This window comes from Dasypus novemcinctus, chromosome 13 (genome assembly GCF_030445035.2).
Source record: "Dasypus novemcinctus isolate mDasNov1 chromosome 13, mDasNov1.1.hap2, whole genome shotgun sequence".
NCBI classification, from domain to species: domain Eukaryota; kingdom Metazoa; phylum Chordata; class Mammalia; order Cingulata; family Dasypodidae; genus Dasypus; species Dasypus novemcinctus.
The window spans coordinates 59,676,140-59,688,999 of NC_080685.1; the positions used below are offsets into that span (position 1 = coordinate 59,676,140).

At 37.1% G+C, this 12,860-nt stretch overlaps 1 protein-coding gene across 1 annotated transcript in view; it reads left to right on the top strand.

The window, feature by feature from the left end:
* The window catches only part of AXDND1 (axonemal dynein light chain domain containing 1), a 177,363-nt gene that overhangs the window by 74,437 nt on the left and 90,066 nt on the right, over positions 1-12,860 (top strand). The window contains exon 17 of the mRNA XM_058274806.2: positions 10,241-10,442. Within this exon, the coding sequence (XP_058130789.1) occupies positions 10,241-10,442 (202 nt within the window). The remainder of the gene's footprint in view (positions 1-10,240; positions 10,443-12,860) is intronic.

Consider the following 12,860-nt stretch of genomic DNA (forward strand, 5'->3'; position numbering starts at 1 on the left):
CTCCATGTCTCTAAATAATAGACTTATATTTCTGTTTCTTAACCTATTAATTAAAGACATTATACACTGACTTTCTGTTTTGATAGATGAGAAATTAACCTACCTTAATATTCCCATTTCTCTTTTCCCACCTTCTCATACAATTAGGTCACTATGTTTTTGTCTAATCTCAGTTATCGTAATAATAATCTTTTATATTTATATCTTTTAAAAACAATTTTATTGAGATATAATTCATGCAATTAACACACTTAAAGTGTTTCAATTCAATGTTTTAAAAAATATTTACATTGGCTTCCCTGATTAGGTTTGTTTTTTTTTTCTCCATTTGTTTACTTGTTAATTTGATTTTAGGAGGCACCGGGGCCAAACCCAGGACTTCCCATGTGGGAAGCAGGCACTCAATTGCCTGAGCCACATCTGCTCCCCTTATCTTTTTAATATAAGCAATTACAGCTATAAATTACCTTATAAGCACTGCTTTACTTGTATGTCATAAGTTTTCTTATGTTGTATCATCATTTTCATTGTATCAATGGATTTTCTGTTTTCCCTGGGATTTCTTCTTTGACCCATTGGTTAATTGAGAGTATGTTGTTTGCTTTCCATATTTTGAGTTTACCAAGTTTGTTTCTTCTGTTGAGTTCTAATTTTGTTCCATTGTAGTCAGAAGACATATTTTGTATTATTTATATCCCTTTTAATTTATTGATATTTATTTTATGACCTAGCATATCAACTGTCTGGAGAATGTGCACTTGAAAAATACTTTTATTCTATTTTGGGTGGAGTAGTCTATAGATGTCTGTTAGGTCCACTTTTGCATTAGTCAGGATACTCTAGGGAAAGAGAACTGGCAAGACACCTATGTAAATATTAAGAGATTTATTATAGGAATTGGCTTATGTGACTGAGGGGATTGACAAGTCCAAATTCTCTAGGGCAGGCCACAATTTGAGAACTCCAGTGAAGGTTTTGATGAATTCCCCAGAAGCTGACTGGCTGAAGTAGGGAGAGAAATTCTTTCTGACTGCTGAAATCATCAGTTCTCCCTTTAAGGCTTTCAACTGATTGGATGCAACTTCTCTCATTGCTGATGGCAATCTCATTGATAGTAGCTGTAATCAGCCATAGATGCAATCAACTGACTAATTATTTAAATCCACAAAATACCCTCACAATAACATTCAAGCCTGTGCTTACTTGACCAAACAACTGCACACCATGGCCTAGCCAGGTTGACAAATGAATTAACTATCACAGTCAACCCCTTTTCAACTTAGCACCCCTACACATCTCCTTAAACCATACACGACCGCTAATAAAATCACTAACGGTAGTATTTATGCCTAACATAATACACCTGACCTATGTAAAATTGGAAATGCACTAAATCCTTCCCCAGGAAAGGATGTAAGACCTTGGGTAATATTCATTCTTAAATTTCATATCCTAGAACTTAAATACTATAAGATGAAGTTAATGCATCTTATGTTATATGATAAGGGGATAAGATAGGGAAGAAAATATAGATATTTGCTTTATGTATCATACCCATTACAGTCCTCATTTCTGAATCTGGTCATATGGTCATTGCTTATATTTATAGCTACATTCTTCCACTACTCATTCTATATTTCCTTTACTCTCAGTAAGCACCTCAGCTGATCACAGCTTTTTGCTTACTGGGGGACCCAAATCTTCATTCCTGAAGGGTCTGGGCCATTAATAGTCTTACCTAGATTGGGTTGTTGCAGTTTTCCATTGACTTTCATCACAGTGCATGGTAATAATAAGGTAATCAAAGGGTTCTCCTGTATTCCAGGCAAACTCTTTTTTACCTCCTTTGTATAGTTACAATCCAATTCCCCTTGATAATGAGGATTGGCCACTCCAGCTGGTATGGTAACTCCCTTCTTTGCCTGTTGATTCAGAGGCATGGGGATCCAAAGTGGTTGGATATCAGTCTTAATTTCCAGTTCAATGGAATCATTGTTTGTCTCCTGGTGGAAGCATTACTCCTTTTGGAACTAAGACCTGCCTATCAGCAGAGCTTAAGGTAGTTGGAACAAGAAGCAAAACTTTTTCTAGTGAATCACTACTCCCATTTTCACCCCTTGATCCTAGACTAGTGAATCCTGACTATGGGAGAAACAATACCATAGAGTGGACAGTGATTTAGAGTATATACAGCCTCCTGGGGAATATTGCCCTTTCAGGAATTCCACCCAGTTGGCACTGTATTTGAGTCTTCAAAAGGCCTTTTTATCAATCCACTTGCTCCAGGATGATGAGGAACATGGTAAGACCAGTGAATTCCATGAGCATGTACCCATTGCCATGCTTCAATTGCTGTGAAGTGGGTTCATTGATTAGAAGCAATGCTGTGTAGAATAACTTGATGGTAGACAAGACATTCTGAAAGTCTGTGGATGGTGGTTTTGATAGAAGCATGGCATGCAGGGAGGGCAAATCAATATCCAGAGTATGTATCTATAACAGTTAAGAACAAAATGCTGCTCCTTCCATGATGGAAGTAGACCACTGTAATCAATCTGCTACCGTAGCAGGCTGATCACCATGGAGAATGATGCTGTATCTTGGACTAAGTATTGGTCTCTGCTGGTGGAAGATGGAGCACTCAGCAGTGGCTATAGCCAGATTGGCCTTGATGAGTGGATGTCCATGTTGCTTAGTTCATGTATAACCTCCAACCCTTTCACCATGGCTACTTTGTTTATGAGCCCATCGGGCAATGATAGGAGAGGTTTGGGAAGAGGCCTACCAGTTTCCAAAGAATATGTCATCCTATCTACTTAATTATTACAAATTCTCCTTTGCTGAAGTCACTCACTGTTGAAAACTGATATGAGGGACACAAATATCTACATGATTTTTGTCCACTCAAAAAGTTCTATCCACATACCTCTCCCCCAGAGCTCATTATTGCCAATTTTCCAAACATGTTCCTTCCAAGTCCTAAGCCATCCACCTAAACCATTGGCCAGAGCCCATAATTTGGTATACACATACACTCTGGTAGTCTCTCCTTCTAACCAAAATGAACAATGAGGTGTACTACTCAAAGTTCTTCCCACTGTGAGGATTTCTCTTTTCTACTCTACTTCAGGAGTGCCCTAGAAAGGGGGCTCTAGTGCTGCAGTTGTCCACTTTTGGGTGGTACCTTTACAAATGGAGGTACCATCTGTAAACCATCCCTGAATTTTCTTTTCCTCAGTCAACTAATTATAAGGAACTCCCCAAGAGACCATAGCTGTGAGCTGGAAAAGAGGAGGTAATGTGGTAGAAGAGGTAGCCATGGGTATTTGGGTCATTTTCTCATGTAACGTGGGCCTTCAGGGCCTGATTGATCCCAATCTTGTATATACCACTTCCATTTTATGATGGAGTACTCCTGTGCATGCCCAACTTAATGGCTTAGTGGATCAGACAACACTGCATTTATTATGGGCAACTCAGGTCCTATAATAACTTGGTTGCCCAGGATTAAGCGTTCAGTCTCTACTAAGGCCTGTAACAGGCCAAAATCTATTTCTTAAAAAGAGAATATTTATCCACAGATGATGGAAGTGCTTTACTCCAACATCCTAAAGTTTTGTGCTGCTATTCTGTTTTAGGGGCCTGCCAGAGGCTCCTAACAGCATCTTATTTGCCACTGATACTTCCAGCACCATCGAATCAGCTGGAACAAATAACCCAAGTAGCAGGGCTGTTTGCACAGCAGCCTGGACCTGTTGCAAAGCCTCCTTTTGATTGGGTCCCAACTCAAAACTAGCAGCTTTTCAGATCACTCAGCAAATGGGACACAGTAGGACACACAAATGAGGGATATATTCCCTCCAAAATCCAAGGAAGACAACATTATGCCTCCTTTTGCTTGTAGGAAAAGCAGATGTAATAGCTTATATTTCACCTTAGAAGCGTATCTTGACATGCTCCGCACCAGTAAACATCTAGAAATTTCACTGAGATGGAAGCCCCCGCTACCTTAATTTTTCATAAATTCATAATTAGGTTATTCTCTTATTTATTTTTAAGTATGATTCTAAAATAAATATTACTTCTAAGCAGCTCTGTTACCTGGTTTTTTGGTTTGGTTTAAACATACACATGTATTCAGTTGTAGGAGGCATTACAATGTTACATTTCATGCATTTTCTGAAAGTGTTCTTTAAGAGTCAGCCAGTCATAGAAACCAAAATACTAGACCAGTCCACAGGGTAGGCAGAAAAAAATTAAATTAATTGGGGGTAAATAGCACTCTGAAATAACCAACCAAACAATGTGATGTTCTGCAGCAACTGGAAGTACTTCATGGTTGGCCTGCTGTCTTTTTAAAAACATCAATTTCATTGATACATATTAATAAAGCAAACAATATATCCAATGGCATTTGGTGTAACCCCATAATTGTGCATTCATCAATCCAACCACCATTAGAGTATTTTCATCATTCCAATATTAATAGTAATAATATTTTAAAAACTGTACCCCTTAATATTCACCTCTCAATCTCTGAGCTTCCCCTGCAATACATACTTGCTATTTCATTTGTCTCTCTAATTTATTTTGTGCATTCATATTTTTCTTTTCTTAAGCATTTTTCAATTTTATTGATACATATTAATGAAGTATAAATCCATCCAAAGAGTAAATCAGTGGTATTCAGTGTAATCACGTGTTTGTACATTCATCACTCCAATCACTCCCAGAGCACTTTCATTATTCCAATAATAATAAACAAAAACAAAACAAACCAACAAAACTCACCACTCTCAATCTCTCTATGCCTCACCTGCTGCTATTCTTTTTTCTTCTCTCTAGTATATTTGTATTTATACTTTGTAAAAACAATCTTATATATGCAATATCACCCATATTCGTGTTTTACGTGAGGTTTTTTTACTATCTTATACTGTTCCATATTAGTTTTTCGCTTTCCTTCTAGTAATATACATGACATAGCTTTCCTTTTCCAACTGCTGTCCTACCCATATAATAGCATGGCTAGTTCTTTAATACAAACACCATGATATGCTTTAACCATTTCTATTCATTTCCAAAGATTTACGAACAACCTTTTTAACAATTCTGCACAGATTAACCCTCAGCTTTCATTTCTCTACCCTTCTTCTATTTTCTAGTGACCTGTATTCTAACTGTTAATTCCATGAGTTTACAGAGCATATTTAGTTCATAATAGTGCTGTTATACAGTATTTGTCCTTTTGTGTCTGGCTTATTTCACTCAGCGTAAGTCCTCCAAATTCATCCATGTTGTCATATGCTTCATGACTTCATATCTTCTTACTGTAGCATAATCTTCCATCATGTGCATATACCACAATTTGTTTATCCATTCATCAGTTGATGAACACCTGGGGTTGTTTCCAACTTTTGGCAATAGTGAATAATGCCACTGTGAACATTGGTGTGCAGATGTCTGTTCGTGTCTCTGCTCTCAGTTCTTCTATGGATATAGGTATAAACCTAGTAATGATATTGCTGAGTCACATGGCAAGTCTATATTCAACATCTTTAGAAACTGCCAAACAGGCCTCCACAGTGGCTGTATCACTCCACATTCCCACCAACAGGGAATAATACACCTTCCATCTCACCACATCCTCTCCAACATTTAGTTTTCCGGCTTTTTAAATAGCAGCCAGTCTAATAAGTCTGCAATGATATCTCATTGTAATTTTGATTTGCATTTCCCTAATCACTAGTGATATTGAACATTTTTTCATGTGTTTCTTCATCATTTATATTTCTTCTTTGGCAATTTCAAGTCTTTTGCTCATTTTTTAATTGTGTGGTTTGTCTTTTTATTGATGAATTGTATGATCTGTTTGTATATCATAGATATTAAACCCTTATCAAATATGTGATTGCCAAATATTTTCACCCTTTTGACAAAGTCTTTTGGATATGGCTATCCAGTTCTCCCAACATTATTTGTTGAATTGACTCTTCTGGCCCAGTTGGGAAGGCTTGACTGCCTTGTCGAAAATCGCTTGACTGTAGATGTGAGGGTCTTCTTCTGAGTTCTCGATTCGGTTCCACTGGTCAATGTGTCCGTCTTCTCTTTTTTTTAAAGACACTTAGATTACACAAAATGTTGCACAAAAAAAATAAGGTGTTCCCATATGCCCACTCTCCACACCTTCCACCCTTTCCCACATTAACAACTTCTTTCATTAGTGTGTTACATTCATCGCAATTGATGAGCACATTTAGAGCATTGCCACTAAGCCTGTATTATAGTTAACATTGTAGTTTACACTCTTTCCCACTCAGTTCTGTAAGTTCTGGCAGGATATATAATGGCCTGTATCAGTCATTGCAATGTCATTCAGGACAATTCCAAGTCCCAAAAATGCCCTCATATTACACCTTTTTTTTCCCTCTTCCTGCCTTCTGCTCCTCCAGTGGCCACTGTCTCTACATCAATGATACAATTTCTTCCATTGCTAGAATAGTAGAATACCAGTAAGTCCACTCTAGTCCATATTTTCTTCCCCAATCCTGAGGGTTCTGGGATGGTGAGGTCCACTTCACCTCTAATTGAGAGGGGGCCTTGATCCCATATGGCTGATGGATGGGACTCTCTTGCTTGCAGTTGTAGATTCTCTCGGTTCCTTGATAAGGGTGGTTGTCCATCCTCACCTCCTCGTTAGTTTTCCTGGGTGAGTCCAATGAACTGGAGGGTAGGTGTTGCAGCCACTGTAGGTAATATGTTTTAAAGTCTGGAAGGGAGAGTCTTCCAATTTCATTCTTCTTTTTTAAGATTTTTTTTTTTTTTTGCTACTCAGGAACGCTTACCCTTCCAACTAATTTGATAATTGCTTTTTCCACTTCTGTAAAAAAGGCTGTTGAGATTTTTATTGGGATTGCATTGAATCTGTAAATCAATTTGGGTAGAATTGACATCTTAATGATATTTAGTCTTCCAGTCCATGAACATAAAATGTCCTTCCATTTATTTAAGTCTCTTCAGTTTCTTTGGGCAACATTTTGTAGTTTATGAATACAGGTGAATACAGGTCCTTTATGTCCTTGGTTAAGTTTATTCTTAAATATTTGATTGTTTTAGTTGCTATATACGTAGAATTTTTTTTCTGATTTCCTCCTCAAATTGCACATCAGTAGTGTATAGAAACACTATTGATTTTTGCATATTAATCTTGTATCCCACCACCTTGCTGACCTCATCTATTAGTTTTATTTATTTTTTGTGTGGATTTTTCAGGAGATTCTAGTTATAGGATGATATCATTAGCGAACAGTGAAAGTTTTATTTCTTCCTTTCCTATTTGGGTACCTTTTTTTTCTTTATCTGGCCAAATTGCTCCAACTAGAGCTTCTAACACAAAATCGAATAACAATGGTGACACTGGGCATCCTTGTCTTGTTCCTGAACTCATCAGGAAAGCTTTGTCTTTCACCATTGAGTACTATGTTCCCTGTAAGTTTTTCATATATGCACTTTACCTTATTGAGAAAACTTCCTTCTATTCCTGCCTTTTGGGGTGTTTTATCAAGAAAAGGTGCTGTATTTTGTCAAATGCCTTTTCTGCATTAGTTGAGAGGATCATGTGATTTTTTTTCTTTTTCAATTTATCAGTGTGGTTTATTACACCAATTGATTTTCTTGTGTTGAACCACCCTTGCATACCTGTGATAAAACCCACTTGATCGTGGTATATAATTCTTTTAATGTGCTTTTGGATTCTGTTTGCAAGTATTTTGTAAAGAATTTTTGCATCTATATTCATTAGAGATATTGGTCTGTAGTTTTCTTTTTCTTTTGTAGTATCTTTATCAGGTTTTCGTGTTAGGGTGATATTGGCTTCATAGAATGAATTTGGTAGCATTTCTTCCTGTTCAGTTTTTTGGAAGAGCTTGAGCAAGGCTGGTATTAGATTGTCTTTGAATGATTGGTAAAATTCACTTGTAAAGCCATCTTGTCCCAGGCTTTGCATCTTTGGGAGGTTTTTTGTGTTTTTTTTTAAAGATTTTATTTATTTTTATTTATTTAATTCCCCTCCCCTCCCCCGGTTGTCTGTTTTCTGTGTCTTTTTGCTGCGTCTTGTTTCTTTGTCCGCTTCTATTGTCGTCAGCGGTACGGGAAGTATGGGCGGCGCCATTCCTCGGCAGGCTGCTCCCTCCTTCGCGCTGGGTGGCTCTCCTTATGGGTGCACTCCTTGTGTGTGGGGCTCTCCTACGCGGGGGACACCCTTGTGTGGCACAGCACTCCTTGCCCGCATCAGCACTACGCATGGGCCAGCTCCACACGGGTCGGGAAGGCCCGGGGTTTGAACCGCGGACCTCCCATGTGGTAGACAGACGGGCGCCCTAACCACTGGGCCAAAGTCCGTTTCCCTTTGGGAGGTTTTTAATGACTGCTTCAATCTCTTCAGTGATTGTCTTAAATCCTGTATCTCTTCAGGATATTTTGTTTGTTCTTTTGGCTGAGCCATCTCTTCCTGTTTCTTAGTAAGTCTTGTAATTTTTTGCTGATGTCTAGGCATCTGAATATGTTGGTGAATTTACTCTGATGGCCAATTTCTCTCTTGACTATTGTTTGTTTTCCACAGCTTTTCTCTTATATTTAATTCAACTTATTCTAAGTCTTTAAAATTGCCCAGCTTAAGTTTTCAAAATCAGGCCAGGGACTCACTAATAGGGCACAGATTTTCTTCCAGGGCTTGGATACAGAGTGTGAACTATTTTTGTCCATGCAATTTCCCAGATTGGCCAGGAGGTGGCACTGGTTAGTGCACCTTTCCACTTAGATGTTTCAGTCTTGGCTTTCCTGTGTTCCTGTGATGAATTTCCAGATCAGAGATTCAAAGTGGTAGTTTGTGTGTTTTTAGAAATTTGTCTGTATCACCTAGGTTATCTAATTTTTGGTATACGTTTGTTCATTGTATCTTCTTATAGTCCTTTTTCTCCCCCTGTGGGTCAGTAGTAATGTCCCCCTTTTATTTCTGCTTTTAGTTTAAAAAGTCTACATTTTATTCATCTTCCACTCTAATTTTAATTTCCTTCCTTTTGCTCACTTTGGGTTTAGTTTGTTCTTCTTTTCCTAGATCCTCCAGTTTTGAACTTAGGTGTTTCTTTCTTAGCATAAGCATTTAGAGCTATAAATTTCCCTCTGAGCACTGCCTTTGCAACATCCAATCAGTTTTGGCATGTTGTGTGTTCATTTTCATTCACTTCAAGATATTTCCTAATTTTCTTTGTGATTTCTTCTTTGACCTATTTGTGAAGAGTGTATTGTTTAATATCCACATATTTGTGAATTTTCCAGTTCTTCCTGTTACTGATTTCTGTATTTCATCATGGTTGGAGAATATTCATTGTATGATTTTAATTTTTTTAAGTTTATTAAGACCTATTTTGTGACCTAACTTATGGTCTATACTAGAGAATGATACATGTTCCCTAGGAGGAAGTGTATTCTACTGTTTGTAAGTGAAGTTATTCTATATAAGTTGGCTTATAGTATCATTCAGCTCTTCTATTTGCTTATTGATCCTCTGTCTAGAAGTTCTATCCATTATTGGAAATCATGTTTGAAATCTCCTACTATTAATGTAGTACTGTCTATATCTCCTTTCAACTCTGCCGATGTTTGCTTCATATATTTTTTGGCTCTGCTGTAGGTTCATATATATTTGTAATTGTTATATCTTCTTGTTGAATTGGTTAATATATAGTGTCCTTCTTTGTCACTTATAATAATTTTGACTTAAAATCTACTTTATCTGATGCTAGTATAGCTACCCCAGCTCTTTTTTGGTTACTATTTGCACGGACTATTTTTTCCCATCCTTTCCCTTTCAACCTTATTTTTTCTTTGAATTTAGGGTGAATGTCTTGTATAAGATTGGGTCATGCTTTTTATCTATTCTTACAATCTCTGCCTTTTGAATGAAGAGTTTATATCATTACATTTAAAAGTAACAACACAAGGCTTTTTTTTTTTTTTTGCCACTTTGCCATTTGGTTTTTTAAGTCTTATACCTTTTTTGCCCCCCAATTCTTCTATTGCTGCCTACTTTACATTTATTTTATCCTTTATAGTGAACCATTTTGAGTCCCTTATTTCCTTCAGTGTATGTTTAGAATCTACTCTGCAAATCTCTCAGATAGAAGTATTGAAGTAGACTTAGAAATGTTTTTAAAAATTAATGCTTTTCTCACTTTTTTAGGTGTGTCTAAAATGCTTTCAAATTTGATCAGTTCTTTTGAATTCTGCTCTTATAAGATAGAACATATCCTGAAAATTCCTGAAATGTTTCCTGAAGAATGGGATGGAATTATCGAAAAAAATAATGAAATGTTATCTCATCTGGATGCAATGTCAAACATTATTGGTATTGTTCCACAGTACGTAGACATGGAGTCTGGCTCGTAAGTACAAATCTCCATAGCTCTTTCCATTTGAATGAATTTTTTAAAACAGCTTTATTGAAATATAATTCACATACCATAAAATTCACTCACTTAAGAGTGTACAGGGAAACGGACTTGGCCCAGTGGTTAGGGCGTCCGTCTACCACATGGGAGGTCCGCGGTTCAAACCCCGGGCCTCCTTGACCCGTATGGAGCTGGCCCATGCGCAGTGCTGATGCGCGCAAGGAGTGCCCTGCCATGCAGGGGTGTCCCCACGCAGGGGAGCCCCACGCGCAAGGAGTGCACCCCGTAAGGAGAACCGCCCAGCACGAAAGAAAGTGCAGCCTGCCCAGGAATGGTGCCACACACACGGAGAACTGACACAACAAGATGATGCAACAAAAAGAAACAGATTCCCATGCCGCTGACAACAACAGAAAGTGGACAAAGAAGACGCAGCAATAGACACAGAGAACAGACGAAGGGGAGAGAAATAAAATAAATAAATAAATCTTTAAAAAAAAAACAACTAAGACATATAATAACTCTGTGTTTAAACTCTCGAGGAACTGCCAAACTGCTTTCCAAAATAATGCATGAGGGTTCCAATTTCTCTACCTCCTTGCCACATTTGTTATTATCTGACTTTTTTGTTCTAGCCATCCCAGTGGTGTGAAGTGGTATCCCATTATGGTTTTGATTTTCATTTCCCTGATTAATTAATGATGTTAAGCATCTTTTCGTGTGTTTATTGCGTGTTATGTATCTTCTTTTAAGAAATGGCTTTTCAAACCATTTCCCTGATGAACAATAATACTGACATCTTTTCACATGCTTATTGGGTATTTGTATATCTTCTTTGAAGGAATGTCTGCTCAAATCTTTTCCCCACTTTTATATTGAGTTATTTGATTTTTATTGTTGAGTTGTAAGAGTTCTTTATCCTAGATACATATCCTTTATCTGATATATATTTTTAAAACATTTTCTCCCATTCAATGGATTCTCTGTTCACTGTTTAAATAAAGTCCTTTAGAGCTTCTAATTTTTATGAAGTCAAATTTATGTATTCTTTTTTTTGCCTATGTTTTTGGTGTCCTAAGAATCCTTTCCCATATGAATGAAGATTTACCCCTGTATTTTCTTCTAAGAGTTTTATAATTTTAGCTCTTATTTTAGGTCTTTACTCAAATGTTTAGTTAATTTTTATACCAGTGCTATGCATAGGAGTTCAATTTCATTCTTTTGCACACAGCTATCCAATTTTCCCAGTGTCATATGTTGAAGAGACTATTCTTTCTCAACTGACTGATCTTGAATCTTTGTCAAAAATCAGATGTATGGGCTTATTTTTGGATTCTTAATTCTATCCCTTTGACCTATATGCATATCTTTGTGCCAGTACCAAAGTCTTGATTACCACTGCTTTGTAATACATTTTGAAATTGGAAAATGAGAATCTTCCTCCCTTGTTCTTCCTTTTCAGGAATTTTTGGTCTTTTCTGGGTCTCTTTCAACTCCTCGTGAATCTTAGAATCAGTTTGTCAATTCTGAAAAGAAATTAACTGGGTTTCTACAAGGGATTGCATTGAATCTATAGATCAGTTTGAGAAGTAGTGCCATTTTAACAATGTTAAGTCTCCATTCCAAGATTATTGGATGTTTTCCAATTACGTAGATTTTAAATTCCTTTCAACAATATTTTGTAGTTTTCTGAGTATGCTTTGCTTTTATTCCTAAGTATTTTATTCATTTTGATGATATTTTGAATGGAATTGACTTCCTAATTTCACTTTTGAATGGTTCTTTCAAGTATATAAAAATAAAAGTCGTTTTTGTGTATTGACCTTGTATCCTGCACCCTTGCTGAACTTGTTTACTATTTCTAATAGATTTTAGTGGATCATGTATTCTGCAAATAAAGGTGGTTTTATTCTTCTTTTATAATGTGGATACCTTTGATTTCTTTTTCTTTTTCCTTTTTTTTGTTTTGTCTTTTTGGTTTGTTTGTTTGTTTTTATAAAGGATATTTATTTGGAGCTTTCAGATACCAGGCCATAATGCATAAGTTAATTCCCTCCCCAAAGTCTATTTTCACGTGTTGGACGAAGATTGCTGCTGATGGCTGTGAGGGTTCAGGCTTCCTGGGTTCCTCCCTTCCAGGGTCTTGCTTCTCTCTGGGTTCAAGGTTCCTTTCTTCCCAGGTCTTACTTATTCCTAGGTTCAGGGTTTCTCTCTTCCTGGGGATGGCTTCTCTTTCCCCTGTGAGCTTACTTCCCAGGGTTCCAGCTTAAGGCATCAACATCAAACTCCAACATCAAAAACCCTCTGATTCTTTTTCTTATCTAATTGCTCTGGTTAGAAACTTGTAGAGGGTTGAATAGAAGTGATGACAGTGGATATCCTTGCCTTGTTCCTGATATTAGCAGAAAAGCA